The sequence below is a fragment of the Saccopteryx bilineata genome, chromosome 7 (genome assembly GCF_036850765.1).
Source record: "Saccopteryx bilineata isolate mSacBil1 chromosome 7, mSacBil1_pri_phased_curated, whole genome shotgun sequence".
Taxonomy (NCBI): domain Eukaryota; kingdom Metazoa; phylum Chordata; class Mammalia; order Chiroptera; family Emballonuridae; genus Saccopteryx; species Saccopteryx bilineata.
Genome location: NC_089496.1, coordinates 72,414,349 through 72,440,013, shown reverse-complemented (window position 1 = coordinate 72,440,013; position 25,665 = coordinate 72,414,349). Strand labels below are relative to the sequence as shown.

Here is a 25,665-nt window from a genome sequence, read left to right as displayed (position 1 = left end):
TCACTCTCTGGACCAGCATTGGCCCCCTGCCCATGTTTTTCTTGCAAAATGACCAATCTTGAAACTATTATCCATTCTATTCACTCAATATTTACTGAGCATAAGTGAGTACAACCCCCTAACGAAGGCTCTTTGGTATTTTCTATCAAAATTTCCAGTGCGAATACCCTCACCATGCAATCCCATTTCTGAAAATGTGTTCCATGGATGCACTTACTCTTATGCCTCCTGAGAGGGCAAGCCAGACTGAGCACTCTCAGGAGAGAGTAACTTTGGGGTAACCCATTACCATCTATTAGTGCTGTAGGAGATGCATGACCTTGAGAGAGAACCTAGGACAAGGAAGTGTTGATGAAACAGACAGAGACAATATTCTAGGGACTTCCCAGCCCAATGATGACTTAGAGCTGGGCTGACGTTTATTGCATGTGCACAGTGACTTCCAGTTACTTTTTTTTTTTTTTTTGTATTTTTCTGAAATGAGAAGTGGGGAGGCAGAGACAGACTCCAGGATCCACTCAGCACGTCCACCAGGGGGCAATGCTCTGTTGCAACAGAGCCATTCTAGCGCCTGAGGCGGAGGCCATAGAGCCATCCTCAGCGCCTGGGCCAGCTTTGCTCCAATGGAGCCTTGGCTGTGGGAGGAAAAGAGAGAGATAGAGAGAGAGGTAGAGGGGAGAAGGGTGGAGAAGCAGATAGGTGCGTCTCCTGTGTGCCCTGGCTAGGAATTGAACCTGGGACTTCCACATACCGGGCCGACGCTCTAGCACTGAGCCAACTGGCCAGGGCCTCCAGTTACTATTTTGCATGGGATAGCTGTTCAAATCCCAGATGGTTCCTTTCTCTCCCCTCTGTTTTTACAAATGAAGAAACTGAGAGTGAGGGTAGTACCTTGCTACCCTCACAAAGCCAGCAAATGGAATTCTAAGTCCATTAATCAGACTCCAGAGCCTAAAACCACTTAACTCCTCAGGGCATCCAGGGTAGAGGAGAGCAGGTCTGCTCCAGCATCTGATGCCCCAGGGTGTGGCCCCCAGGAGGCAGCCACAAGTGATGAGCCGAACAGAAGAGCAGAGCACACTGTCAGAGTCAACCCACCCATCCTTCACAGAGCTCACACGATGGCCCAGACCTAGGCCTCGCCCTCCACACCTGTATTTCTTTTGAGTGTAAATATAGCCCCTCCCCTTTATTTGCCTGATTTGGAATCTTCACCTCTGTCCCAAGTTGTCCTGGACTCTGCCCCCTCTTGTACACAAAGCTTTTGTCTTCTTATGCAAATGCCCAGGTTCCACTCATAAAAATATCTGACCTAAAAGGGAGGTGGAAAAAGAACACTTCATGGAAAATGAGAGAAACACATTTCTTTGTATTTGAATACTTCCAGGACTTTGTTGGCAGCAACCCGGCTCTGGGTCAGACCCCAGCTTCCTCAGCCTTTTTTCTGTGTTGCGAACCGCTTGGGTGTCTGGTAAAGCCATAAACTTTTTTGAAAGTGTTTTTAAATGCACAAAATAAAATGCATAGAATCACTGGAAATAAATTGTATTGAAAGAGGGCTATCGCCTGACCTGTGGTAACGCAGTGGATAAAGTATTGACCTGGAATGCTGAGGTCACCAGTTCAAATCCCCAAGCTTGCCTAGTCAAGGCACATACTAGAAGCAACTATGTGCTGATGGCTCCTGCTCCTCCCCCACCTTTCTCTCCCTCTCTCCTCTCACTAAAATCAATAAGTAAAATCTTAAAAAAAACGAAAGCTATCAAAATATTTGTGGTGTATTAATACAATGTGCTTCTTTATTAGCATGTTAATAACAGGATCCAGCATTGGGTCTAATTACTATAGTTTTGAGGTGATGAACAAAAATGATGTCTCAAGATGTCTGCAACAGCTGTAATGTGACATGGAAATCCCTGTGATTTTTGTTGGTGACAAAGCCACGGGTGCTGTCAACACAAAGGTTTGTTCCCTGCACTGGTCATGGAAGGAAATGCTGATTTCAGTTAGAGGTTAGGGAAGATAAAGACATAAACTAGCCTGACCAGGCGGTGGCACAGTGGATAGAGCGTCAGACTGTGACGCAAAGACCCAGGTTTGAAACCCCCGAGCTCGCCAGCTTGAGTGGAGGCTCACCAACTTGAGCAAGGGGTCGCTGGTTTGAGTGTGGGATCATAGATGTGATGTCATGGTCACTGGCTTGAGCCCAAAGGTTGTTGGCTTGAGCCTAAGGTCGCTGGCTTGAGCAAGGGGTCACTTGCTCTGCTGTAGCCTCCCAGTCAAGGCACATATGAGAAAGCAATCACTGAACAACTAAGGAGCTGCAACAAAGAATTGATGCTTCTCATCTTTCTCCTTTCCTGTCTGTCTGTCCCTCTCTCTGACTCTCTCCCTGTCTCTGTCAAAAAAAAAAAAAAAAAAAAAAAAAGACATAAACTACCCACCTGCCTGCCCCTATTTACAAAATTCCAGTCCTTCTAACCCCAGCACATGCTTGGCTTATATCCGTGATGGGAAAATTAACTAGCAAGAACATGAATGATGGCTCCCTCCCATGTCCTCTAGCTGGAGTTGACACCTCACTGTCAAGGCTGGAAAGGAACTGTTTATTAAAGTAATGTTCCCTGTTTCCTCCAGAAACAGAAACACTTACTATGTGCCTGTGTAGACAGCGTGACCTGCAGAATTTCACTCCATCTGCATGTGAGGCACGTGGAGGCCCTGGTACCCTTGTTACCGATGTGAAATGTGAGTTTCAGACAGGGAAGACATTGCACAGGCTGAGGTCGGAGGCTTGCTTCCAGCCCTTGCCTTCCCTCTAAATAACATGCATCACACACTTGCCATCAGTATTTTTATCTGGATTTGAGATGAAGTTGTAATAGTAAAAATAATATTAGTTACCAACAGGGAAGGACCCAATGTATTTCAGAGTTGTTATACATCTTCATCATCATCGTCGTCGTCTTCGTCAAGGTAATGGCTAATCCTAATCAGTTGTTATTATAAGCACTAAGGACTTAATTCATTTCCTACCAACATGTCGTATTATTGCCCCTGTGCCAGAGTTGAAGACACTGAAGCCCAGAAAAGTTGTCATTGCTCAAGATCATGTAGCTAGTCAGCTGGAACTAGAACCAAGAATATATGGATGTAGCATCCTCATTTTTTTTAACTGAACTGTTTTGTTGAAGTAGAACATATACCTGGAAAGTGCATAAATTGTGAGTGCAGAGCTCCATGAATTTTCCCAGTGTGAACATACTCATTTAACCCGCCGCTCAGACCAAGAAACATATAATGACCAGCATCAAGCAACTGCTCACCCACTGTCCCCAGATAACCACATCCTAACGTGTATCACCACTGATCAGTTTTGTCTATGCTTGAATCTATATAAATGTTCCCTCACTCTTAACCAACATGCTGTTACATCCTCATAATGACCTTAGAGTCTAGAAAATAAATCTTGAGTGGAATGGGGAATTAAATCAGCACAAAAACTTTACCGAAGTACAAGTGGCTTCCATGAAGGAACCATACATAGAATTTAAATTCACCACTTTGCTAACAGTGGCCATGCTGTGGACGTCAGTAAGGGCTGGTCTTTACCTGTGCAAAAGACTGGAGGCTGGGGGAACGAGGTCAAGCCGCGTGGGGCTTATCTGCTGGGTGCAAGTCAGGGATCTCTTCCCATCCCTCTCTGGCTTGCAGAAGGGACCCTCCCCTCAGTGTCTACAGCCAGCCAAGGAGAGCCAGCCACCGGCCTAGAAGTGACAATAGAGCTCCTGTGTGCTGCTGGTGGTTTGAGGCGGGCATGGACTCAGGCAAATGAGCTGGAGCACACACAGATATAGAGGCAGGTGGGGTCTGGGCTCTGCTTTCACTTCAGAGCCTGTGAGAATGGAGAGCAGCCTGAGGCAGCTGAGCCCAGGCAGGGGGCTTGAGGGGGCCGGGGACGGCCATGCTATGGCTGAGCTGCAGGGCCTGGCCCTGAGGTGGTTCATGGAGACTCAGGCCCCCCTCATTCTGCAGAATGGAGTCCTGCCCCCCTGGTTTCACGGATTCATCACTCGCAAGTAAGGCTGCTCCTGTCCACTTGCCCGGCATGACCCACAGCCCTTTGGGGAGAAGAAGGTGGTATGGGGACTCTGGGATGAGACTGATTCCTGTCCTCTCCTGGGCTAGGCTGGTACCCCCGGAGGTGGTGGGCAGGGGAACAGACTGAGGAGTACCCAGTTCCCTAGGCACCAGTCCCACTCTGCATATAAGCGAGGACACAGAGGGGCGGCAGGAACAGGATGTGTTCAGACCAGATCTGAAGAACTTGATGAACCCCTTGAGCACTGTAACACTTATCATCCAGACTAGCGCTCTTAATGATGAGGTAGAGCTGTTTTAAGAAGAGACTGTCCCAGGCAAACCTGGCTGAACAGTAACCCCAGAAATAAGGGCCAACATGGGAGTTTGGCATTCCAATTGGGCTAATCTCCAACTTGTCCAAGCACTAGATGAGGGAATGACCAGTCCAGCCTGTCATGAGGACCTGTGTGGAGCCAGGTTCACGGGCACTGACTTATGCAGTAGCATGGGGCCCTCTGCTCAGGAGGGCCTGTTCTTGGTTTCATGCTCTGCTGTCACTACCTTGAAGTTCTTGCTTTTGAGTAATGGCTTCCACATTTTCACTTAGTATTGGGCCCTGAAAACTGTGTAGTTGGTTCTGCATAGTGCAGACACTCAGTGAGTATTTGGTGAGTCCATAGCTGAGGCACTATCTGGTCTTTGTGTTGTCAAACCAGAGGACAGCTGAAATTTTCCACCTTGCCTGCAAAATACCTGGCACCACTTAGAAATACCCATGGCCCTCTGGGGCTGAAGAGGACATACTATTTTTTTTTTTTCTGAAGCTGGAAACGGGGAGAGACAGCCAGCCAGACTCCCACATGCGCCCGACCGGGATCCACCTGGCACGCCCACCAGGGGCATTGCTCTGCCCACCAGGGGGTGACGCTCTGCCCCTCCGGGGGGAGGGGTCGCTCTGCCCCGACCAGAGCCACTCCAGTGCCTGGGGCAGAGGCCAAGGAGCCATCCCCAGCGCCTGGGCCATCCTTGCTCCAATGGAGCCTCGGCTGTGGGAGGGGAAGAGAGAGACAGAGAGGAAGGAGGGGGGGTGGAGAAGCAAATGGGCGCTTCTCCTATGTGCCCTGGCTGGGAATCGAACCTGGGTCCCCCACACGCCAGGCCAACGCTCTACTGCTGAGCCAACCGGCCAGGGCCAGGACATACTATTGTGACCAGGCTCTGGACATAACAGAAAGTCCTACTTGATGCACAGTGGCCCTAAGCAAGGACCCCACAAATCTAAAACTCACCAGCTATATGGATTCATTCTTGCTGCAGAGACTGCAGTGAGGAGCCAACCCTGCTCAATGGGACCCAGACGAAGCACAGACCAGTAGAAGGTCTGAGCAGATCTCTCTAGAGGTTCGGAGGCCTGTGCAGTGGCTCTGGCACACAAGGGCATGGCCAGCAAGGCCTCTCTGGCAGATCTAAGTCAGGCTGCTCCTGCTACTCTCAGGGCACAGGCCCCAATTAATGGCATATCCTCTGCCCAGGCAGGCGGAGCAGCTGCTCAGTGACAAAGCTCTTGGCTCCTTCCTCATCCGCCTCAGTGACCGAGCCACTGGCTACATCTTGTCCTACAGGTAAGAAACAGAGGCCTCGGTGGGGAACTTGCAGGTTCCGGCTCCCATAACTCAGCCTTGCAGATAAGCACAGAGGCCCACCTGCACACACCACGTGGCTTTCCCTGGGCCCCAGCTCCCTCCCTCCCTCCCTCTCTCCCTCTCAGTGCTCATCAGACATTTTTTGAGCAGCACTGGCCATATACCAGGATGGAGCCCCAGCTGGCAAAGGGGGTGAATGGGGGGCAGGGGAGACCTCCTCCTGGTGGGAGGATGGCAAAGGCTTCAGGGGTGAATTTCGAGCCCATGATAGAAGGATGAATAGCAAGTTGCTGGGTTTAGGAAGCATTTCCAGTAGAAGGAACTGGATGTGGGTGGGAGATCAAGGTGTGGGCGGAGCCACAGGTTGCTGGGTGATGCTGTGGAGGAGAGCAGGGTGGTGCAGCGTGGGCAGGAGCTGGGTCCCATCTTTTCAACAGGGCTGGGATTATGGCAGGCGGGTGAGGCTGCCGTGTGCAAGTGCAGGGTCGGTCCTCATCTTCATTTGAGACTTTGATATTTTGTCATAGATTTCTTTTGGTATTCATTTTGATTTTCTAAAATATTGGATTGTTATTCTTGATTACTGAGTTCTGTGGTGTCCTTTAAATTTTGCACCAACCTGAGGGTGTCCCTCACCCCACCCTTGCCCAGCCTGGCCTTCCCTGACCCCCCAGAGCAGGCTTGTACTTCCAGGAACCTAGCTTCCAACCCTGCACAACCACCCACTCACCGAGAGTGGTTGTCAGATGTGAGTCCCCCTCTGCAGAGGGACACCCTGAGGCCCAGTGGTCAGCCCAGTCTGTTGTGTTGCAGGGGCAGTGACCGGTGTCGGCATTTTGTCATCACTCAGCTCCAAAATCGGCGCTACCTGGTCTCAGGGGACACCCACAGCCATGGCAGCCTGGCCGAGCTTGTGCACCATTACCAGGAGGTGCAGTTTGAGCCCTTCGGGGAGACTCTGGCTGCTGCCTGTCCTCGGGTAGGCACCTCTCTCCCCTGGGGTAAGAGTGGCAGGTGGGTTGCCCAGGCCTAGGGTGTCCACTATTCAGGGCTACATGGCTTTTCTTCCCTATTTACTGCCATGCAAGAGCACTCAGCATGGGGTTAAGGTCCCTATTTGAAAAGGAGAATGAGGCACTGTCTTCCCCAAGCTTAGGGGCTGGTGGGCATGTTTCAGTCCTTCACCAGCAGTTGCTGGCAGGCAGCTGGAGGCTGGCCAGACGTGTGACCACACTCCTACTGTGTCCCCACCGCCTGCAGCCAGAGGACAATGATATATACGATGCCGTCACCCTGGGCCTCCACCACATCAATCCAGGCCTGGGAGACCCACCTCCCACGGCATCCGCAACACGGTTCGCAGACAAAGCCGGAAGCCCCCAGCCTCCTCCAAAGCCCCAGGTCTCCTTCCTCCACATGAAGAAAAGCCTGCATGTGAATTCCTTGAACCTGTCTGTGGAGGAGAGCACGGAGGTGAGGAGGATTCTGGGCCATCAGGGTCAGGGCTGTCAGACCAGGGACGTGTGTACCAAGCCCATAGGAAAGCCCTGAGAGGCCACACTGGCCAGTCCCTCAGGCTATGTTGGGTGAAGCAGGCCCAGAGAGGTGCAGGCTCCAGCTTGGGAACACTGAGGGCCTTGCTCATATCATGGCCTGCCTCTGGCCAGCTGACTTTGGTCACACCTTGCCTTGGCCTTTCTAGCTGAGTGATTTTGGGCAAGCCCCATAATCTCTCTGAGCCTCAATTTACCATTCCTATGGCTCCTGTGAGGCTGGAATGAGAGAATGGATACCAAATGCCTGAAGTCCGTCTGTAAACTGTAGAGTGGGGTCCCTATGACTCAATACGTTATGTTCTTCCACAGCAGTTCATGGGAGGCGCTCAGAGATTTTTCTAAATATCAGATTACAGCATGCTGTGGGCTTCTCCTGAGTTTACAATACAGACTGAGATCTTTCCCAGGGTCCACAAGAGCCTTACCAGGTGTCCTGATACCTCCACCTCCCTCACAGGCCTCTGGAGCCTCTGTGAACATACCAACCTTGCTCCTATCTCAGGGCCTTTGCAGCGACTGTTCCCTCTGCCTATAGTACTCTTCCCACCACACACCTGCATGGCTCACACTCACAGCATCCCATTCTCTGCCTAAAACGTCATCTCCTTGGAAAGTCACCTGAACTATAAAAACACGCCCCTTTCCCACTTGCGGCTCTCTCTCCCGTTACCCTACTTTGTTCCTCCTCATTACCAATCAGGACCTGACTGCACATTGCCTAGTGATGTTATTATAAGTATATTACATCAGCCTATTATCGTAGGTAATGGAGAGGTATATTGCTGTCTCTCAGGTTAGTGTGTACACACCCAATCACAGAACCTGGCACACTGCTGAATGAATACTCGAATGATTAACTTCTGGGACCATTCTGAAGGGGGAGGGAGTGGTTGGTGAGTGGGTAGGTTCAGGGGGCTTGGAGGGAGAAGGGGACCACTCTGGAGGCAGAGTGAGCTTGAGGGGGAGAACTGGTGACCCCAGACTTTGGATCTGGATATAAAGGCTGTCCTCAGAGTCCTGTATGGTTGCTGGCTGGGTCCTGAACACATGTAACCAATGTGTACATAAGTCAGGTAAATAGGCCAAGATGGGAGTCTCAGCTTATCTGAGAGCCCTTCAGTTTACCTGATGACCTTATAGCAATCGGTGACCTTTCTAAGGTCCTCTGTTCCTCTCTCCCCAGCCCCTCACCAGGGTGCCGCCCCTCCCAGAGAGGAGTGCCTCCCTTCTGGACCTAACTTTTGGAGGCCCCAAGGATATCTACACGGACCTGAAGAAGACGAAGCAGGCACAGCTAAGTCTGGACACAGAGGTGTCTGGTAAGCCTGGGCCAGTTCCAGCTGGTGGCCAGGCCAGCTCCCCGGGCAAGGAGACCCTGACGAGACTCTCAGATGCAAACCAGAACAGGCCCGATGGCCCAGGGTCTGCCCTCTCTAGAAGGAGCCCAGACCAGGGCCCTACAGTGTCTCCCACTTCCTGGGGCCTCCTCCGCCCCCCCAGTTCTGAGGCTCTAGGGTCCTCAACTGCTGCCTGGAGCCAGGGGTCTCCAAAGCCTAACCACAGGGCTCAGCCCTGTTCCCAGGGCACCTCTGCAGACAACTATGCGCGCATCCAGACAACAGGCTTCCTGCAGGCCAACCATGTACCAGACCAACTCAGTACCTACGAGCAGATCCCAGCCTCCTGGGGTGGCCCAGCCAGACCTCTACTTACTGGGGCCCGTGTCACATATGCTAAGCTATCAGTGCCCACAGACTGTTGCTATGAGAGGATCTCAGGGGCCCCAGAACTACTGGAGCCTAGCAACACATACGAACAAATCCCAGCAGCCAAGAGCAAGGACACTGGACGGATAAAGGTGGGTTCCATGGGGGTGGGGGTGGGCAGCTGCCAGCCCTCAGGGAACAGCTGGTGGTAGGAGGGACCTGTAGTCCTCAGGCAGGGCAGGGCAGGGCAGGTCACCACCCCCGCCCAAAGGTGCCCAGAACTTTCCAGCCCTAACATCTGCTTGGAGGTGGTGAAAGAGGGAGATATTAGATTTAGGTGTAAGATGGGGGCTTTCTAGCCCTTTTGAGGTCTTTCTCTGCAGGGAACCAGAGATCCCTGTCCCTCCCTCTTGGCCACTTTGGGGGTCTCAGAGCCCCTGAAAGGTGAAGAAGGGGCTTCAGGTCTGACTTGTCATGGCTTAGACCTTCCCAGCCATATGGCTTTGGGTGAGGCAGTTTCCTCAAGCAACTAAGGTTGACCAGATTTAGAAAAATAATTACAGGACACTCAGTGTGAATTTCAGATAAACAAGGTTTTTTTATTTTTGTTTTTGTTTTAGCATAAGTATGTTCCAAATACTGCAATTATTCATTACTTATCTGAAATTCAAATTTAACTGGGCATCCTATATTCTTATTCAGCAACCCTACCCAGGACCCGCATTCCCTCCTCTAGGGAAGGGGCTGCTCCTCAGGCTGTGTCCAGAGGCAGCTGCTTAGAGCAGCAATTTTCAACTGGTGTGCCGCAAGAATTTTCAAAATATGCAATACCTGACTAGTCAGGGGCACTGACCTCTTTTCCCTTAGAGTGTCAAATAAAAACATGACAGTAGTCAACACAATAACTGTCTGGTATGAATGAATTAAAATTATACTTATTTTTTGTCAGATTGGCAAAAAATATATCTTTTGGCGTGCTGTAGAATTTTAGTAATTGGTTTATATGTGCCACAAGCTGAAAACGGTTGAAAATCGCTGGGCTAGAGGATAGTGCTAGATATCATCATGTGCTCAGCACACAGCCCAGAGAGGGTCCTTGGTGAACAGAACTATTGTTCTGAGGGTTTCTGATAAGAAGGGGAAGCAGGGATCAGGAGGGCAGAGAGAGGTGGTCAGGGGTCCCCAGGGAGGCAGAGGGCCCCTTCTGAGCCCTCAGCCCTGGCAGCCTCCACCTATACTTGGAGCTGTTGAGCCAGGCGAGTCCACCTGCTGTGGTGCAGCCTCAGACCTCGGGCAAGCGCAGACATCCTCTCCTGGTCTGAACAGTGAAACCCTGCTCCCAGCTGAAAGGCCATTGCAGGACGCTCTGCCAGCTCCTCCCTCAGGCCAGGAGGCTCCAAGGTCTTGTCTCTCCTGGGCCCACAGATCCTGCCTGAGGACAGCCCTAAGAACCACAGAAGCCACATCCCATGACTGCTTTTCCTCTGGCCCATGGTGGCACCATGTACAGCCCCACCCCATCCTACCGAGGACCCCAGTGAGTCCATTAGGGCACTCCAGCAAAGAAGGGAGGACCTGGCATTTTTCTTTTCACCCCTTTCCAGACTCCTTCCTCCCCTTAGCCTGAGCCAGAAGAGGGCAAACCCTTCACCCAAAACTGGAGGGCCGACATTGTCATTTCCACTGAGGGTGAAGGGCTTGTGGAGCCCGAGCCTTTATCAGGTCCTGGCTCCCAACCCCTAGGCAACGCTGAAGGGCGCTCTGAGCCCCAGCTCCAGCATCTTCTCCCTCTTTGCAGTCTGACAAGCTCCGGAGGCTCTTCTTTGTGGACAAGAAACCCAGACCCTGAAAGCCTGGCTTCTGGCAGTCTGCGCCACGGGTTTCCCAGTACCTGTGCCATGCCAGGGGTCACTGGAGGCCCTCAGCCCACCTGAAGGTGCCCCTTAGACCCACTCGGCCTGCGATGGAGCCATGCTCAGAGACACAGCAGGAGAGGCCTTCCAGCTGCCTGCAGCTCCTGGCTACATCCTGTTCCCCAGGGCCTCCACCCATCCAGAAAAGAAAATCAAGGTCTGAGAGGAGGGGACTCACACTCCCCCTATGAGAGCCTGACCCAGCCAGGTGGCCCTGCCCTTCCAGGAGCCTCAGGGCCTTGCCTATCACCAGCTTGGACACAGGATACTCACTCTCTCAGGATAGCTACCCCTCAGGTCAGGCTGCTCTGCCTGTACCCCCTTCCTTCGTATCCTTTGTCCTGTCCCACCTGTGTCCCTACATCCCCATGGGTGACGATCAGCTTGCTGCTTCCCTCCCACTGCCGCAGGCATAGGAGGTGGAGACAGACTGACCATCCTGGACGGTCACCGCAGCCCCTCCCCACCCGTCCTGGGCGGAGCTGGCGTTCACCCGGACAAACTGGATTGATGAGACCTCTCCCCTTAGTGGCCTCTTGGCCATGCAGCTCCTCCCTCTGAGAAATGGATGAGTCCCCGCCTCCCAGAGGAGTTGTCAGGACTGAGTATGGCCACCAACCTGTGCCTGACACACAGTGAGCCCCATAAACGTTCACTGGAACTCCTGTTGTTATGAAGGAAAGGAACAGAATTCTAACCCAACGTCCGTCCTACGTGGGGGCACAGATGCGTCTTCCTCCCAAAGGCAGAAGCACTGAAATAAAAGTCAGTGCCTGAAGCGGGAAGGCCGTGCTTGGCCCAGAGGCGAAGTGCCAATGGTGGGTTCCAAGGATGAGGAGGAAAGGGACCGGGGAACACTTCCTGACATTGGCAGACACAGACAGCACGGGGACAGAAAAGTGCTTTACTACCAGGAGTTCACAGATTTGTGGACAGCACACACCAGTGAGGGTTCCACATGGTTGGGAAGGCCGAACACAAGGACAGAGCCCTTGGGCCCACTGTTCACAGAACTTTCCATGGGGAAGGGTGGGGAGACGGGGACAGGCGGGGAGACTGAATAGACAGGGACAGGCGGGGAGACAGGGACAGGTGGGGAGATTGAACAGACAGGGACAGGCGGGGAGACAGGGACAGGTGGGGAGACTGAACAGACGGGGACAGGCGGGGAGACGGGACAGGCAGGGAGACGGGACAGGCAGGGAGACTGAATAGACGGGGACAGGCGGGGAGACGGGACAGGCAGGGAGACTGAACAGACGGGGACAGGCGGGGAGACGGGACAGGCGGGGAGACTGAACAGACGGGGACAGGCGGGGAGACGGGAGACGGGATAGGCAGGGAGACTGAACAGACGGGGACAGGCGGGGAGACGGGACAGGCAGGGAGACTGAACCAACGGGGACAGGCGGGGAGACGGGACAGGCAGGGAGACTGAACAGACGGGGACAGGCGGGGAGACGGGACAGGCAGGGCGGGATACAGCCTGGCTGTGCAAATGGAGAAAGATTGCATAGCTTGTTAAAATCTCTTTTTTTTTCCCCACTTTGCCCTGGGTGACCAGGGTGTGTTTCCAGCACTGGGACAAGTCAGTACCCCCTGCTCCACTGGGTGCTCTGCTTTCCCCTCCTGGGAGGGCATTTCTGAAGAGAGAACCGGGCCCAGGGGAGGCTGGGGGACAGAGGGAAGTCCTGGGGGAACTGTGGATCCTGGGACTGAACCACTGGGGGCCTAGGAAGGGCCGTGTTCCTCATGTTGCCCCTTCCCTGGTTAAGGATTTTTTGCTGAAAGGGCCAAGGAAATGTTCGTGAGTGTAAACCTTGGAGGCCACAACTCTTGTCCTGGGAGCTTGGAGGTCAAAATTGTGTAGACAGCAAAATGGACAATGGGCTTCAGGACCCCTGCAACCTCGGACATACCCTTAGATTCGGATGTGGAAGGTGCTGAAAAGAGAGAATGGGAAAGAGGGTGAGAGGCCGGGGCTGGAGGGGGAAGGGGAAGGGCTCCTCAGCGAGAAGCCGACCAGACCCCACCCAGCCCTGGAGAGTTCCTTATGGAGGGGGCAGAGTACACAGTTAATCAACGCTGAGGGAAGGACAGCTTGGAGAACTGGCCTTGCCCTGGGATCCACTCCCAACACACCAAAGGCCCCCGGTATTTATCCTTCATCTGAGAGCTGGCCCTGCAGGGGACTTCCTAGTCACTCTGAGGCAGCTGGGCTGGGACATAACCTCCTGCCTTCTGGCCGCAGGAGCCTACAAGACTGTTGTTATGAGCGTGACAGGGCCTAGCACCCATGGGCCCCAGGCCAGCCCGCCCGCCCAAGCCAGCCCCGGGTGGCACCTGAGGAAGTCGGGGGCCTTGGCGATCATGTCCTCAAAGTCAGAAAAGCCCAGTTTGCCATCGCCGTCCAGGTCAGCCTCTTCGATGACCTTTTCGCACACGAGCACCACCTCGTCCTCCTCCAGCTCCGACTTGGTGAGCCGGGCCAGCGTCAGCTCCAGGTCCTCCTTGCAGATGAAGTTGTCGGTGTTGAAATCTGCCAGGGGGCGGGGACACTCAGACCAGGCTGGTCACACTGTGTACCGTACCTCCCTCAGCCTTTCCACGTACACGTTTGAGGACATGGGGTTTTTGTCCCCAGGTGGGAAGTGCAGAGGCCTCGCCTACAAGGCAGCTCTGTATACCACATGCAACACTCACAGCCCCGTAGAAACCCACAATGACTGAGACACTTCAAACATCCACATCCGAGGCTTTCTGGGGACTCAGCTCCTCACCTCCCAGTGACACGGTAGTCCTTCTAAAGCTAAGGGACCCGGGCCTAGAGAGGCCAAGTGACTGAATCAAGCTCAGAGGGCTGCTTGGAGGATTCTGACCAGGCCTCTGTGACGCTGAGACCACATTTTCTTTCTTTTTTTTTTTTTTTTTTTAATTTTATTTATTCATTTTAGAGAGGAGAGAGAGAGAGAGGGAGAGAGAGAGACAGAGAGGAGAGAGAGACAGGGGGGAGGAGCTAGAAGCATCAACTCCCATATGTGCCTTGACCAGGCAAGCCCAGGGTTTCGAACTGGCGACCTCGGCATTTCCAGGTTGACGTTTTATCCACTGCTCCACCACAGGTCGCTGAGACCACATTTTCTTAACTGCAGTCTGTTGCCTCTGTCCCCCAGTCAGACTCACTGGTCAGGAGATACAGATGCCTCTTAAAGCGTGGCTGGCCCGTGTGCACCAGAGTTGGGGCGTGGCTTGAGTCTAGCTGGCCAAAGGCACTGTACTGTCCCAAGGCACAGACATGGCACAGCGACCTTAATGCCCTCTGACCATTTTTCCACCCAATAGCCAGATCTTCTCACAGGACCCCTCCGCTGCCTGGACGGCCCTCCCCATTTATCACTCCAGCAGACTCCTATTCATCCTTCAAGTTTTGGCTCAAACATCACCTCCTAGTGTGTGTGTGTGGGTGCTTCTTAGACGTTAGGGCTAATGTCTAAGTGAGTGCCCTACCCCTCTGGTGACCCTGAGACTGGGCTCAACCCCTTCTCCACGTAGCTCCCCCTCCCACTAGCCAAACCCTGACATCGTGGTGGTGACAAAGGGCGTAACTGCTAATGTGAACATTGCACACTCTAAGTCTAGCTCACTTAATTTGCAAAACAAACCTGTTCAGTAGATACAATGAGAATCCCGCTACACAGATGAAGAAATAAGAGGCTTTGAAAGGACAAGTGACCTGCCTGAGGTCGCATCCGTGGCCAGTGTTGGATCTGGGCCTGAGCTCCTGACAGGTGCCCACCCTGCCATCTCCGCACTGGCCTGTGACTGCCCGTGAGGCAGCATGAAGTGGTTCCGCACTGCCCTCCAAGGGGCGCCCAGTATGTCGGGTGTGATGTGCTGGCAGACGGGCTGGCTGCCTTCCTGCAGGGCCGGCGAGATGGGGATGCCTGTGCCCATTTTATATGAAGAGACTGAGGTCCTTGCTAGAGGTCAGACACTATCTCCCCAGGTCCACCCCCCGCCAGGCCAGCAAGGGAGCCTGGGTCCTCCCATCACGTGTACCCCTCTCTGAAGACAACAAGCCCTTCCCAGAAACAATGCCTGAGGTTCAGGACTAGAGGGGTGATGGGTGGAATTCAAAAAGCTTTTGAAGAACCAGTGACCATTGCTGATAGACAGTATAGGTTCTGTTCTGACGTGCAAACACAGAGGGTGCACAGAAGCATTCAGACCCAAGTCCTCTGAAATAAACAACCACATGTAAAAACCAACCTGAAGGGGCCCAGCTGCCTGGCTGGTGAAAGATGCTGGGGACAGGAGGTCTGTCCGCGGCTCTCTGACCCAGGACAGGTCTCAGCCCCTCTGTGGGCCTCGTTGTCCCTGTTAGAGGACCCTATGAGGACTGGACACCAGTCAGTGTGAGGTCTAAATAGTCTTTGTGGTGCCCAGCGCCCTCTGGTGGCTAATAGCACAGCGAACAGAGGGCCGGGATGATACAAAAGGCGGCCTCGCCTCTGGCAGCCTGAGAACCTCTGGGACCCTTACCAACTGGCCAGAGCCTCCCCTCTAGCCCCAGCCTCATCTCACAGCTCAGGATGCCACAAGATGCTTCTAGAATACAGAGCTCCCATGCCCCATCTGAAACCTTGTAGTGGCCTGGTGGTCTGGGCACTGGGTCCTAACCCCTCAGCTGGCTCCTCAAAGCCTGTCCTAGCAGCCTCTCCTGCCTTGTCCCGCTTCCTTATCGAGCCCTGCACATTATGTCCTGGGTCCTCACAGGCTGCTCTCTCTGCCCGGTGCTTGCCACTTCTGTCCACAGTCTCCTCTTGTCCTCCCAGCCCCCACTGAAATGTCACTACATGTGAACTCTCCTCACCCACATAGGTGGGGTGGGTCCATCCTCTGCTTTCAGAACCCTGTGATGTCTCTTGTGCACTGTCAACTCTGGACACCCTAATGGACAAGTACTCTTCTAAATGTTCTTGGTGTCCCCAGCGTCCCCCATGGCAGAAGCCAGCAGGAATTGGAGTGCCACCCCTCACAGCAACATGGACCCCTAGCGTCGTGCCTATTCCCCAGGTCCTCATTACCGTAGATCTTGAAGGCATAGTTGGCCTTAAGGTCTCGGGGAGCCGACTCGCAGAGTGCAGAAAACATGTCCACAAAGTCATCAAAGGTGAGGTTCCCCTCGCCGTCCTGAGAAAAAGCTTCTACAATCCTTTCTTTGAAGGGATTCTCCTGGAGAAAGAACCACAGGCATCACCCAGGGGTGCGCTAACCGGGAGGATTCCAGGGCCAGACAGTGTACAGCCTATGCAACCCTGGACAAGTGACGTAATCCCCTTGGGCCTCAGCTTCCCCATCTATAAAATATAAAATGGAAATAATTGCACCCACTTAACAGGGCTGTGAGACAACTAAATGAGTTACAGGAAGAAAGGTGTGCCAGGCTGGCCCCTGTAAGAGTTCACTGTTACGTCACGTCGCATTGCATCATTAAGACGAGCACGGAGACCTTAGCAGAGCCAAGGTGTGCAAGGTGTGCTCACTGGAGTATGACCTCTGGTGAGCCAGCAGCCAGTATCAGTCCCAGGGCCTGGAGGAGCACACAGAGGCAGCCTCCTGCCTTGATGTGTGAAAGGGGATGATGTCCCCAAAGGGCTAGATAACTGCACATGACAAGCAGTAAGAGTCAGAGAGCCCGTCAGACCCCCCAGGTCAGCAATCACCCAGCTCCTAGAATTCTCCTTGAATTTGGTGGTCCAGAGGCCACCGATGCCACTGATTCCTTCCTCTGATCACAGATCACTCGGGGCCACCCGTCCTGGAGGCTCAGAGACAGCCATGTGGTTCTCGCCTGAGTGCCCTACCCCTCTGGTGACCCTGAGACTGGGCTCAATCCCTTCTCCAGGCCAGACTGAGTGATTGCCTAGGGTCAACACTGGCCTCCCTGTCCCTCAGAACTGAGGTTACAACTAGGATACAGGCCCCAAGGGGATATGATATGGTAACCCCAGAGTCACACATCTGAGGCCTAAAAGGGACTGTCTGCAAAGTCCCACAGTTCTCTCACTGGTGGAGAATATTTTACGTGTATTATGGGTGAGGAACGCATAAATGAAATCTTTATGTCTCCCATCCAAGTACTAACCAGGCCTGACTCTGCTTAGCTTCCGAGATCAGAAGAGATCGGGCGCATTCAGGGTGGTATGGCCATAGACATGAAATCCTTATGGCAAAAACAGATGTAATTTGAGGACAAGAGGCCATCAAACCCACATGGGCTGGAAGTTTGTTAGAAAAACAAACCTTGGGTTCCCCAGACCTTCCAAACCAAGTCAGCATTTTTTTTTTTTTTTTTTGTATTTTTCTAAAGATAGAAACGGGGAGAGACAGTCAGACTCCTGCATGCACCCAACCGGGATCCACCAGGCACGCCCACCAAGGGGTGATGCTCTGCCCACCAGAGGGTGATGCTCTGCCCCTCTGGGGCATCGCTCTGTTGCGACCAGAGCCACTCTAGCGCCTAGGTCAGAGGCCAAGGAGCCATCCCCAGCGCCCGGGCCATCTTTGCTCCAATGGAGCCTCGGCTGCGGGAGGGGAAGAGAGAGACAGAGAGGAAGGAGAGGGGGAGGGGTGGAGAAGCAGATGGGCGCTTCTCCTGTGTGCCCTGGCCGGGAATCGAACCCGGAACTTCTGCACGCCAGGCCGACGCTCTACCACTGAGCCAACTGGCCAGGGCCCAAGTCAGCATTTTGACAAGATGATTCCTTGCAAGTAAAAGTCCAGAAATGAAGCCATGGATGACCACGCTGTGAGAGAGGCCATAGCCAGACAGGGCAGGCAGAGAAAAATGACCTAAAAACGTAGACAGAAGGGCTACAAAGAAGAGTAGACTGGCCATTTAACAGAAGGGCAAGAGGGTGGGCCCAGGCCAAGAGCCCTGCAGACTGTGGGCAGCATGAGTCACAGCAGCCTTCCTGAGCCCCCCACGCCACTCATTTATTCATAGTGAAGTGAGGAAACTGAGGCACAGAGAGGTGCGGTGACCACTCAGGGCCACTCAGCTACGAAGGGTAGAGCCTCTGCTGTCCTGCCCCATCCAGAGGAGCAGGATCCCTGTCCCCCCAGTCCACCTGTGTGGCCTGCTCGATGCTTCTCCTGCCTTGCCAGAGCCGCGGCCTCTCACGTACCCGGAGCTCCGGCATCTGGATGATGAGGTTCATGGGCACATGGACGATGGGGCTCTTCCTGTAGTCCATGGGGACGATGTTGGGGGCCAGCTCGTAGAACCGCGCATGGAGCCTGTAAGGGAAGCAGAGGAAGCCCTGGAGGGTGATTTAGCAATAAAACTCTAAAGCTGTCAAAGTCTACACCTTCTGATCCAGAAGCCTCTGTTAGAAATTTATGCCAAGTAGTAATCGCAGAGGTGTGGGCTGTGTGCCATGGTGTCACAAGGATAGTCACCACAGTGCTAATACAATGGTGGGACACTGAAAACCAAAATGTCCAACTAAATGGATTAAGGAGGTGGTGAGGTCATTTTTTTCTTATCTATTTTTACCATTTGCCTAAGGAAAAGCAATTTCACAGAAATTATAAAACAACATGATCCAAATTTTTGATAAATACACACTAAGGGAAAATAGTGGCTACATACCAAAAGGTTCAATATATCAAAAGATTAACAGTCGCTATTTAGGGGCGGGAGGGAGGATTAGAGGTCATTTTTGCCCTCTTTTGACTGGCTTTATTATCTAATTTTTCTGTGGTCATGTATCACATGCAGAATAAAAAAAAATTAGGTGTAATTAAAATAAATGATACAGAAAATTTTAAAGATGGTAAAAAACAAGATAATAAAGTAAACTATAGGCAAAGACTCCAGGCTGTTTGCTGGGTGGGCCTCTGTGTGTGGAGGGAACGAGGACTCGGACCACTTATTGTGGAGCACAGCCTAACTGGGGGTATGAGAGTTGGGGCACTGAGCTCTGACTTACAGGAACAAGGTGGCTGAGTGGGGGGCTGCTCACTTGGGGTCAGCATGAGGGTGGAAGGGCTGTGCCCAAGGGAGCAACTGGATCCACCTGGGAGTGGGGGTGGGCCGAGGAGAGATACCCCTGATGGTTATCTGTGACTCTGACTCAGTATCACTGAACTGGGCCCCAGCCTGCAAAGAAGAACCTCCAGTTCACCTTTCCTCCTTGCCATCTGGTCCATGCTCAGGGTGCAGCTCACCTAGAAACCCATCTGGGTGGGGGCGGAGGGAGGTGGGGGTGGTAGCTCTGAGGCCCTTGGGAGCAGGTTCCTAGGTCTGGGGCCCATTAGTCAAGCCCCACACCCTGGGGTTCCCGACTCTCAGCAATGTTCTGAGGGTCGGATCACGATCCCCATTTTATAGAAGAACCTGAGGCTCAGTGAGGCTCAGATTTCACCCAACGCCGCAGAACTTGGAAGTGGAAGCAGAGCCTAGGTCTGCTGATGCCTAGGCCTGGGGACTTTGCCCCTCACCCTGCCTTCCAGAGTGGTGGAAGTGGGGTATCCCTGCCCACCAAAGGGACAGGGAGGAAGAACAGCCTGTGAAGAGAGGAAAGGCCAAGGGACACTGCTTGTCCGAGCAGAGTGATCTTCTCGGGAAGCTGTGACAACAGGCTCTTGCCCCAGCCTGCCCATCGACCTCTGGGGAAAGTGATCCTGAGCCCTTGTGCCTTTTAGTGCCACCTGATAGCCCAGGAAGGGGGCCAGGTTTCCTGGCGTTCTGTGCATCCTGCTCACTGTCTGGTCCTGGGCTCTGAGGCTGCCAACTCATTCATCTCTCCTGTCCTAGCCCCCCCCCAAGCCCCCAAAGAATGGGACTGTCCAAGGAACAGGTGCCTAGTGGAAAGCTCAGGGCAGTGGGGGTATTGCAGGCCATGCCCTTGCCTTTTACACCTTCCAGGAGTCAGAGGTCATCAGGGCTGGAGCCAGAGGGTCCTTAGGGACCCTGGTTTGACCCACAGGGACTCCTAGTCTGACAGGATCCAAGATGCAGGAAATTAACAAAGGGCCAGGTCTTCAGCCTCTGGCTGTGTGACACTGGTCATACTGGGGATAAAACTGAATTTTTCCACTACAAGGTGACAGTTAGGATTAAATAAAAATGTGCCTGATACCACCCACTGCAGAGCCAGGTACAGGTGCTCAAATCCTGGCAGAGGGATTTGGGTCCAAGACGGATGGGAGGCTCTTGAGTTCACACTGTAGCATGCACTTGGCTCCTGACAGAGACGACATTCTTCTTCGGCTCAGCCAGGACAGCCAGCCCACGTGGGATCCCAGGCCCTGTCCCACCCAGTTCCAGCTCTGAGGGGTAAACAGAAGCCACACTTACTTGAGGATATCATTCTTATTGAAGAACGTGCAGTCCTGCAGAGAAAACACACGCAGTCAGTGTGCAGCCCCAGCTCCTTTTTCCTCAGACCCACACAGAAACATCCCTGGACAGTACTGGGGGCAGAACAGTCCTGACCACCCAGCCCACTGAGGATAGCAGTCTAGTGGGTCCAGAAACCTCATGAAGCTCTGAACTTGACCCAGGGGACTGAGTGCAGGTGCAAGGGCTGTGAGTGAGGGCATTTAGCGGCAGAGGCGGGTGCCACTGCTCTGAGGGGCCCGAGGGGTACCCTGTAGGACGGGAGGGGCAGTGGCTGGTAGATAGCTCAGGAGTGAGGACTGACAGGGCCACCACCACAGTGCAGCCCCTGAGAAGGGAGCCTGGTGGGGCTGTGCAGTGTGTGTCTACGTAGCTCAGAGACTGAGTTCCAGGCACACAGACCAGGGAAGATCAGCAGCTTCCTGGCAGCTGTAACCACAGGAATCAACAAGGTCATATTAGTAAGAAAGTGGAGAGGCCCAGGGTGGAGGAGGGATGGGGATGAGAAGAAGGTGGCAGGGAGGCACTGGCAGCATCCGGACAGGGGGAGGGCATCAGCCATTTTCAAAGCCATTTGGATGTTTGCTAGGTACAGCCCAAGCTGAGAACCACAGCACACTGTCCATGATTGTCAGGATCCTGGCCCGAGGGGGCTCTGAATCCCCAACGTTGTCTAATCCTTCTCACTAGCCTATGCGGGCAGGCATTGTCTCCCCAGTTAGAGATGGGAAAACTGAGTTTCATAAACTGCAGCTCTTTCCATGGGAAAAGTTGTGTGACAATGGTTATGCTTACTGTGGCAGTTGAAAGAAAGAGAAAGGAGGGAGGGAAGGGGGAGAAAGACAGAGGTGGAATAAGAAAATTAAGGGATTGTGCCATAAGGTATAGGTGGCTGGAGGGGGCAAACAAGAGGGGTGGGCAAGGAAGTAGCTAACCTTCAGTCCCCATGGGACTGAGGAGGTCTGGTCAGGGCCCTCGCTGTGGAGACGGAGGAGGGATGCCCAAGGGAGGCTGAGGTACAGGACCTGCTGCTGGACAGCAGGGTTAGAACAGCTGGAGGAGCAGCCTCGGGTCTGCGGATGGATTTGGAAGGCAGAGAAGTGGTCTGGGAAGAAAACTGAACCTTAAGATCACTGGTACCTGGGGATGGGGTGGGGGACATGAAGCTCTGTGGATCAGTTGGGAAGTGGGCAGCTATAACTTGGGGTCACCCTCTGGCTGGCCTGTGGCTAGCTGGAGAGTCAGAGGGAGGGAGATGTGAGGCTCTTGGGTTTCACAGTTCTCATTTCTCCCACCCCACTCGTGGGCAGCATCCAGCCAGGCTCTGGCAACAGATTAGAACTCAACACAGAGACCTGCCTCAAGGGGTAACCCAATGCCAGGCTAGTCTGAATGGGAACCCAGGTCCCTGCCCCCCACAGGGCTACTCTTCACTCCTCAGCATGGCACCCACCTGCTCACCTGTGCCTACCTCTAAGCATTTATCCAGGCTGTGCCCTCCACCTGAAATGCCTCCTGCCAGCCCTGCTGGGCCTCCTCCAGTGCTGCATTATTTCTGAACCTTCCAGCAAAGCAAAAGCCCCCTTCTCTGCTGGTCTCCCACTCCTATTAGCGCCCTCCCATGGTGCACACTTCCTCTCATGAGGCTGTGCTGGGGGTGAGGTCTATCTCTCCTGAGGACAAAGAGCATACACAGTCCACCCCCTCCCCCCAACAAATAGTGAGTCTCAGATTCATGATTCAAACTCCTGAGTGGCTCCACTGGGCAGGGTCCTGAATGGCTGGCTCCTCAGCCTTTGTTTAGCTGTCTGTAAAATGGGGCCAGTAACCCACCAGACTGTGATCAAAGGAGTTAATGGTAACTGCAGGAAGTACAGTGCCTGGTACACAGCAGGTTCTGCATGAATGTGGGTCCTAGTTCCCTGCCAGGGCCTCATGCGGAGCTGGGAAGTCTTATTCATACTAGAACTCCCAGGAGGACCTGGCAGAGTCTAACGGGTCTATTGGGAACCTTAGGGGGTTCGGGGAGGTAACCATGTAAGGCTGGGTCTTGGATGGCTTTCTTGCTCCATTATTTCCATGCTGGGCCAAAGGAAGAGACCCCAGGATAAACAAGACACCCCAACTTACAACAGCCTTTAGGGGCTGATGTACCTGACTCCGAATCCAGACAAGACCCAGCTCGGCTCTGTTTTACAGAGGCTCGCTGTCTCAGTAAGGCTCTGAGGAGTCGCAGCCCTTCCAAGGTCACGCTTGGAGTGAAGGCAGAGGCCGGGTGTGACCCAGGCAATCGGCAGCGACGGGAAGACGAGGGGAGAGCGCAGGCTCACCTGGTAGTTGTCTAGCTGCTCATCAGTGAAGATGGTCTGCTTGTTCCCCATGGCGAGCGCGGCCACCCGGGCGCCGCCTCCCACCGCAGACGCCCAGCCACGCGCGCATCCCGCCGCGCAGTCCACTGGAGAGGCGTGGGACGGAGTCTAGAGGAGGGGCGTGGCCTGTTGTGGGCGGAGCCTAGGGTAGGGCGTGGCCTGCAGCGGTCGCGGTGAGAGGGAGCCTGCCCCCTGCCGCAGAGCGCCTGGGCTTCGCCAGGGGGCGCGGGCCGCGGGAAGAGGGAACTGCCGGCCGGTTCCGCACCCGCGATCGGGCCAGTCGGTGTGGGCAAGGCCAACCCTGGCGGTGAGGGTGCGGGCGCGTAGCTGGGGGTGTGTGTAGACACATTCTAGGGGTGCAGAGTGACAAGTTGAGGGGCTTTGGCGACCCTGGCTATGGGGCAGGATAGCCCTGACCTGTGAGCTCGCACGTCCCCGGCCTTTCTCCAAGCCGGTCCCTCACGGAGAAGGAAGGGTCAGTCACTCTGGCTGACTATGAAGGCGCCACAAGGAACAGGGCCAGGGCAGGGCATCTCAGGTCCCAGGGCCTCTTATGGAGGACAGGATTTGCTTGCCTCTCTTTGAATCCTTGGACACTGACGTGAGACTTGACACAATTTAAAGGTCTTACTGTGTCCAGAAACTGACTCTGACAAAAGCCTGGGCGTTTTCTGGGGCTTTTAATAAAATACCTTGGCCACCAAGTGCCTTTTAAGGGTCCAGCCCACACATGTGTTATTTCTAACTCCAGGACAGCCAATTCTATAGGCATTATCTCCATCTCGCAGATGAAGACAGAGCTATATAATGCAGCAACTTGCCCAGGAGCCCAAAGCTGGAAAGTAGCAGAATGTGGTTGGATTCAAGCCACCTCCCTATCCTTTGTTTATATTGTATTGTACACGTGGGGTAGAGGCCTCAGTCTTGGGAAAGAAGTCTTTTTGGAGCAGAGACAGGCCTTTGTAAGACTCTCCCCATCTGCACTTCCTTCTCCCATGTTAGAGTTGGAGAAATTGAAACCTCTCCAAACCACATAACCACTGTTACAAAAGTTCTCCTTCTCATCTTAGATTCCACACGCCCGTGAACAGGCTAGTATTGTGTTCAGATCCTGCTCTGGCACATTCTTTTATAATTGCTAATCTCTGTTCACTTGCATTCCAGCTTTCCAGGTAGAAAAGCCATAACTTATGCAGAGTTTTCAGGAAAGTCAAGAGGTACAGTTCCCATGATACTTACGAAAAACCCTGGGCTCAGAGAGATAAAGTGACTTGCCTAGTGCCACCTAGCTAGGAAGTGGTAAAGCAAGGCTCAACCTCATTCTCTGATTTCAAATCACGTGCTCCTGAGGCTCCCAGATGTTGGGTGTGGTCCTTGAGGAAGGCAGTGTATGTATTTGCTTGCAGAGAGGGTGGACGGAGGGAAAGAAGTATTGATTACCTGCTCTGTGCTCATTTCCTGAATATTATTCCACAAACACCTCTTAAGTCTGTAGAGCTTGGTGTCATCATCCCATTTCACAGATGAAGAAATAGTCTCAGAGAAGGTGACTTGCCCAAGGTCACACAGCTGGTAATCGGTGGATTTAAACATGGGCCCTGTCTAGTGCAGGGGGACATGTAATTACTGCTTCCATAGGCGTTGAGAGTACAGCACAACACAGAACAAAAATCCAACTCTTGGAATTTACCCCTGGGGGAGAAAACAAACAGTAAATAAATACATAAGTGAAATACCCTTGGTATGTCATTGCGGTGAGATAAGTGGTATAAAAAATAAAGCAGCCCTGGCCGCATAGCTCAGTTTGTTAGAGCAGTGGTCCCCAACCCCTGGGCCGTGGACCGGTACCGGTCCGTGGGCCATTTGGTACCGGTCTGCAGAGAAAGAATAAATAACTTACATTATTTCTGTTTTATTTATATTTAAGTCTGAACGATGTTTTATTTTTAAAAAATGACCAGATTCCCTCTGTTACATCCATCTAAGACTCACTCTTGATGCTTATCTTGGTCACATGATACATTTATCCGTCCCACCCTAAAGGCCGGTCTGTGAAAATATTTTCTGACATTAAACCGGTCCGTGGCCCAAAAAAGGTTGGGGACCACTGTGTTAGAGCATCATCCTGATACACCAAAGTTTGCAGGTTCGATCCCTGGTCAGGACACATATAAGAATCAACCAATGAATATATAAATGATTGGAACAAGTCAATGTTTCTCTCTTTCTCCCTTTCTCTCTCCTTAAAATCAATAAATTAAAAAAATTAAAAAAAAAAATAAAGCAGAGAACAGGAATAGACAGTAGGGAGGAGGGGTTGCCATCTAAAATATAGTGGTCTGACCAGGCGGTGGCGGAGTGGAGATAATATAGCGGTAATGAGCCTGACCAGGCAGTGGTGCAGTGGATAGAGCTTCGGACTATCCGAAGGAGGTCCCAGGGATGCGGAAGGACCCAGGTTCGAGACCCTGAGGTCTCCAGCTTGAGTGCGGGCTCATCTGGTTTGAGCAAAAAGCTCACCAGCTTGGACCCAAGGTCGCTGGCTCGAGCAAGGGGTTACTTGGTCTGCTGAAGTCCCACGGTCAAGGCACATATGAGAAAGCAATCAATGAACTAAGGTGTCACAATGAAAAAACTGATGATTGATGCTTCTCATCTCTCTCCGTTCCTATCTATCTATCCCCCCTCTCTCTCTCTGTAAAAAAAATAAATAAATAAAATAAATAAATATATATATATATATAGTGGTAATGAAACGCTGTATTTACATTAGCCTTCAGGAAAATGAAAATCAAAACCACAATGAGATACCACCTCACCCACTCTAGGATGGCTATAATCAAAAAGGCAGATGGTAACAACTGACTAGCAAGGAGCAGTGCCACAATCCTACCTAAATGGCAAGTCAATGAGTGAAGGAAGAGAAGCAGCCCGCTGGGAATTCCGAACAGCGCAGCTTCCGGGTCGTGGATGCGTACGTCACCGT

At 52.9% G+C, this 25,665-nt stretch overlaps 2 protein-coding genes across 5 annotated transcripts; one reads left to right on the top strand and one right to left on the bottom strand.

The window, feature by feature from the left end:
• Window positions 1-3,872: 3,872 nt before the first annotated feature.
• Window positions 3,873-11,587, top strand: SH2D7 (SH2 domain containing 7). Its single transcript, XM_066239423.1, has 6 exons — window positions 3,873-4,079; window positions 5,616-5,705; window positions 6,540-6,705; window positions 6,987-7,199; window positions 8,466-9,140; window positions 10,787-11,587. The coding sequence occupies exons 1-6, from the start codon at window positions 3,904-3,906 to the stop codon at window positions 10,835-10,837; spliced, it is 1,371 nt and encodes a 456-aa protein (XP_066095520.1). The 5' UTR covers window positions 3,873-3,903; the 3' UTR covers window positions 10,838-11,587.
• Window positions 9,633-25,642, bottom strand: CIB2 (calcium and integrin binding family member 2). 4 transcript variants are annotated; one of them, XM_066239424.1, is made up of 10 exons: window positions 25,573-25,642; window positions 24,120-24,371; window positions 22,641-22,787; window positions 20,269-20,303; window positions 18,092-18,203; window positions 15,989-16,136; window positions 13,245-13,440; window positions 12,821-12,844; window positions 11,521-11,565; window positions 9,633-10,432 (listed from the first exon to the last, which is right to left on the bottom strand). In XM_066239424.1, the coding sequence occupies exons 2-8, from the start codon at window positions 24,270-24,272 to the stop codon at window positions 12,823-12,825; spliced, it is 813 nt and encodes a 270-aa protein (XP_066095521.1). In that variant the 5' UTR covers window positions 24,273-24,371; window positions 25,573-25,642; the 3' UTR covers window positions 9,633-10,432; window positions 11,521-11,565; window positions 12,821-12,822. The 4 variants fall into 4 exon arrangements, with proteins under 4 accessions (XP_066095521.1, XP_066095522.1, XP_066095524.1 ...); XM_066239425.1 differs by lacking the exon at window positions 11,521-11,565; XM_066239426.1 differs by lacking the exons at window positions 9,633-10,432; window positions 11,521-11,565; window positions 22,641-22,787 and having other exon boundaries at window positions 11,780-12,844.
• Window positions 25,643-25,665: the final 23 nt, after the last annotated feature.

Excerpts from the sequence above, each read along its gene's own strand:
- SH2D7 (XM_066239423.1), top strand. The coding sequence starts at position 3,904 with ATGGAGAGCAGCCTGAGGCAGCTGAGCCCAGGCAGGGGGCTTGAGGGG. Across the intron at positions 4,080-5,615 it reads CACGGATTCATCACTCGCAA|GCAGGCGGAGCAGCTGCTCA; the intron begins GTAAGGCTGCTC and ends TCCTCTGCCCAG. Across the intron at positions 5,706-6,539 it reads GGCTACATCTTGTCCTACAG|GGGCAGTGACCGGTGTCGGC; the intron begins GTAAGAAACAGA and ends GTTGTGTTGCAG.
- CIB2 (XM_066239424.1), bottom strand. The coding sequence starts at position 24,272 with ATGTTTAAATCCACCGATTACCAGCTGTGTGACCTTGGGCAAGTCACC. Across the intron at positions 20,304-22,640 it reads AGCAGCTAGACAACTACCAG|GACTGCACGTTCTTCAATAA; the intron begins GTGAGCCTGCGC and ends TTTTCTCTGCAG. Across the intron at positions 16,137-18,091 it reads TCCAGATGCCGGAGCTCCGG|GAGAATCCCTTCAAAGAAAG; the intron begins GTACGTGAGAGG and ends TTCTTTCTCCAG.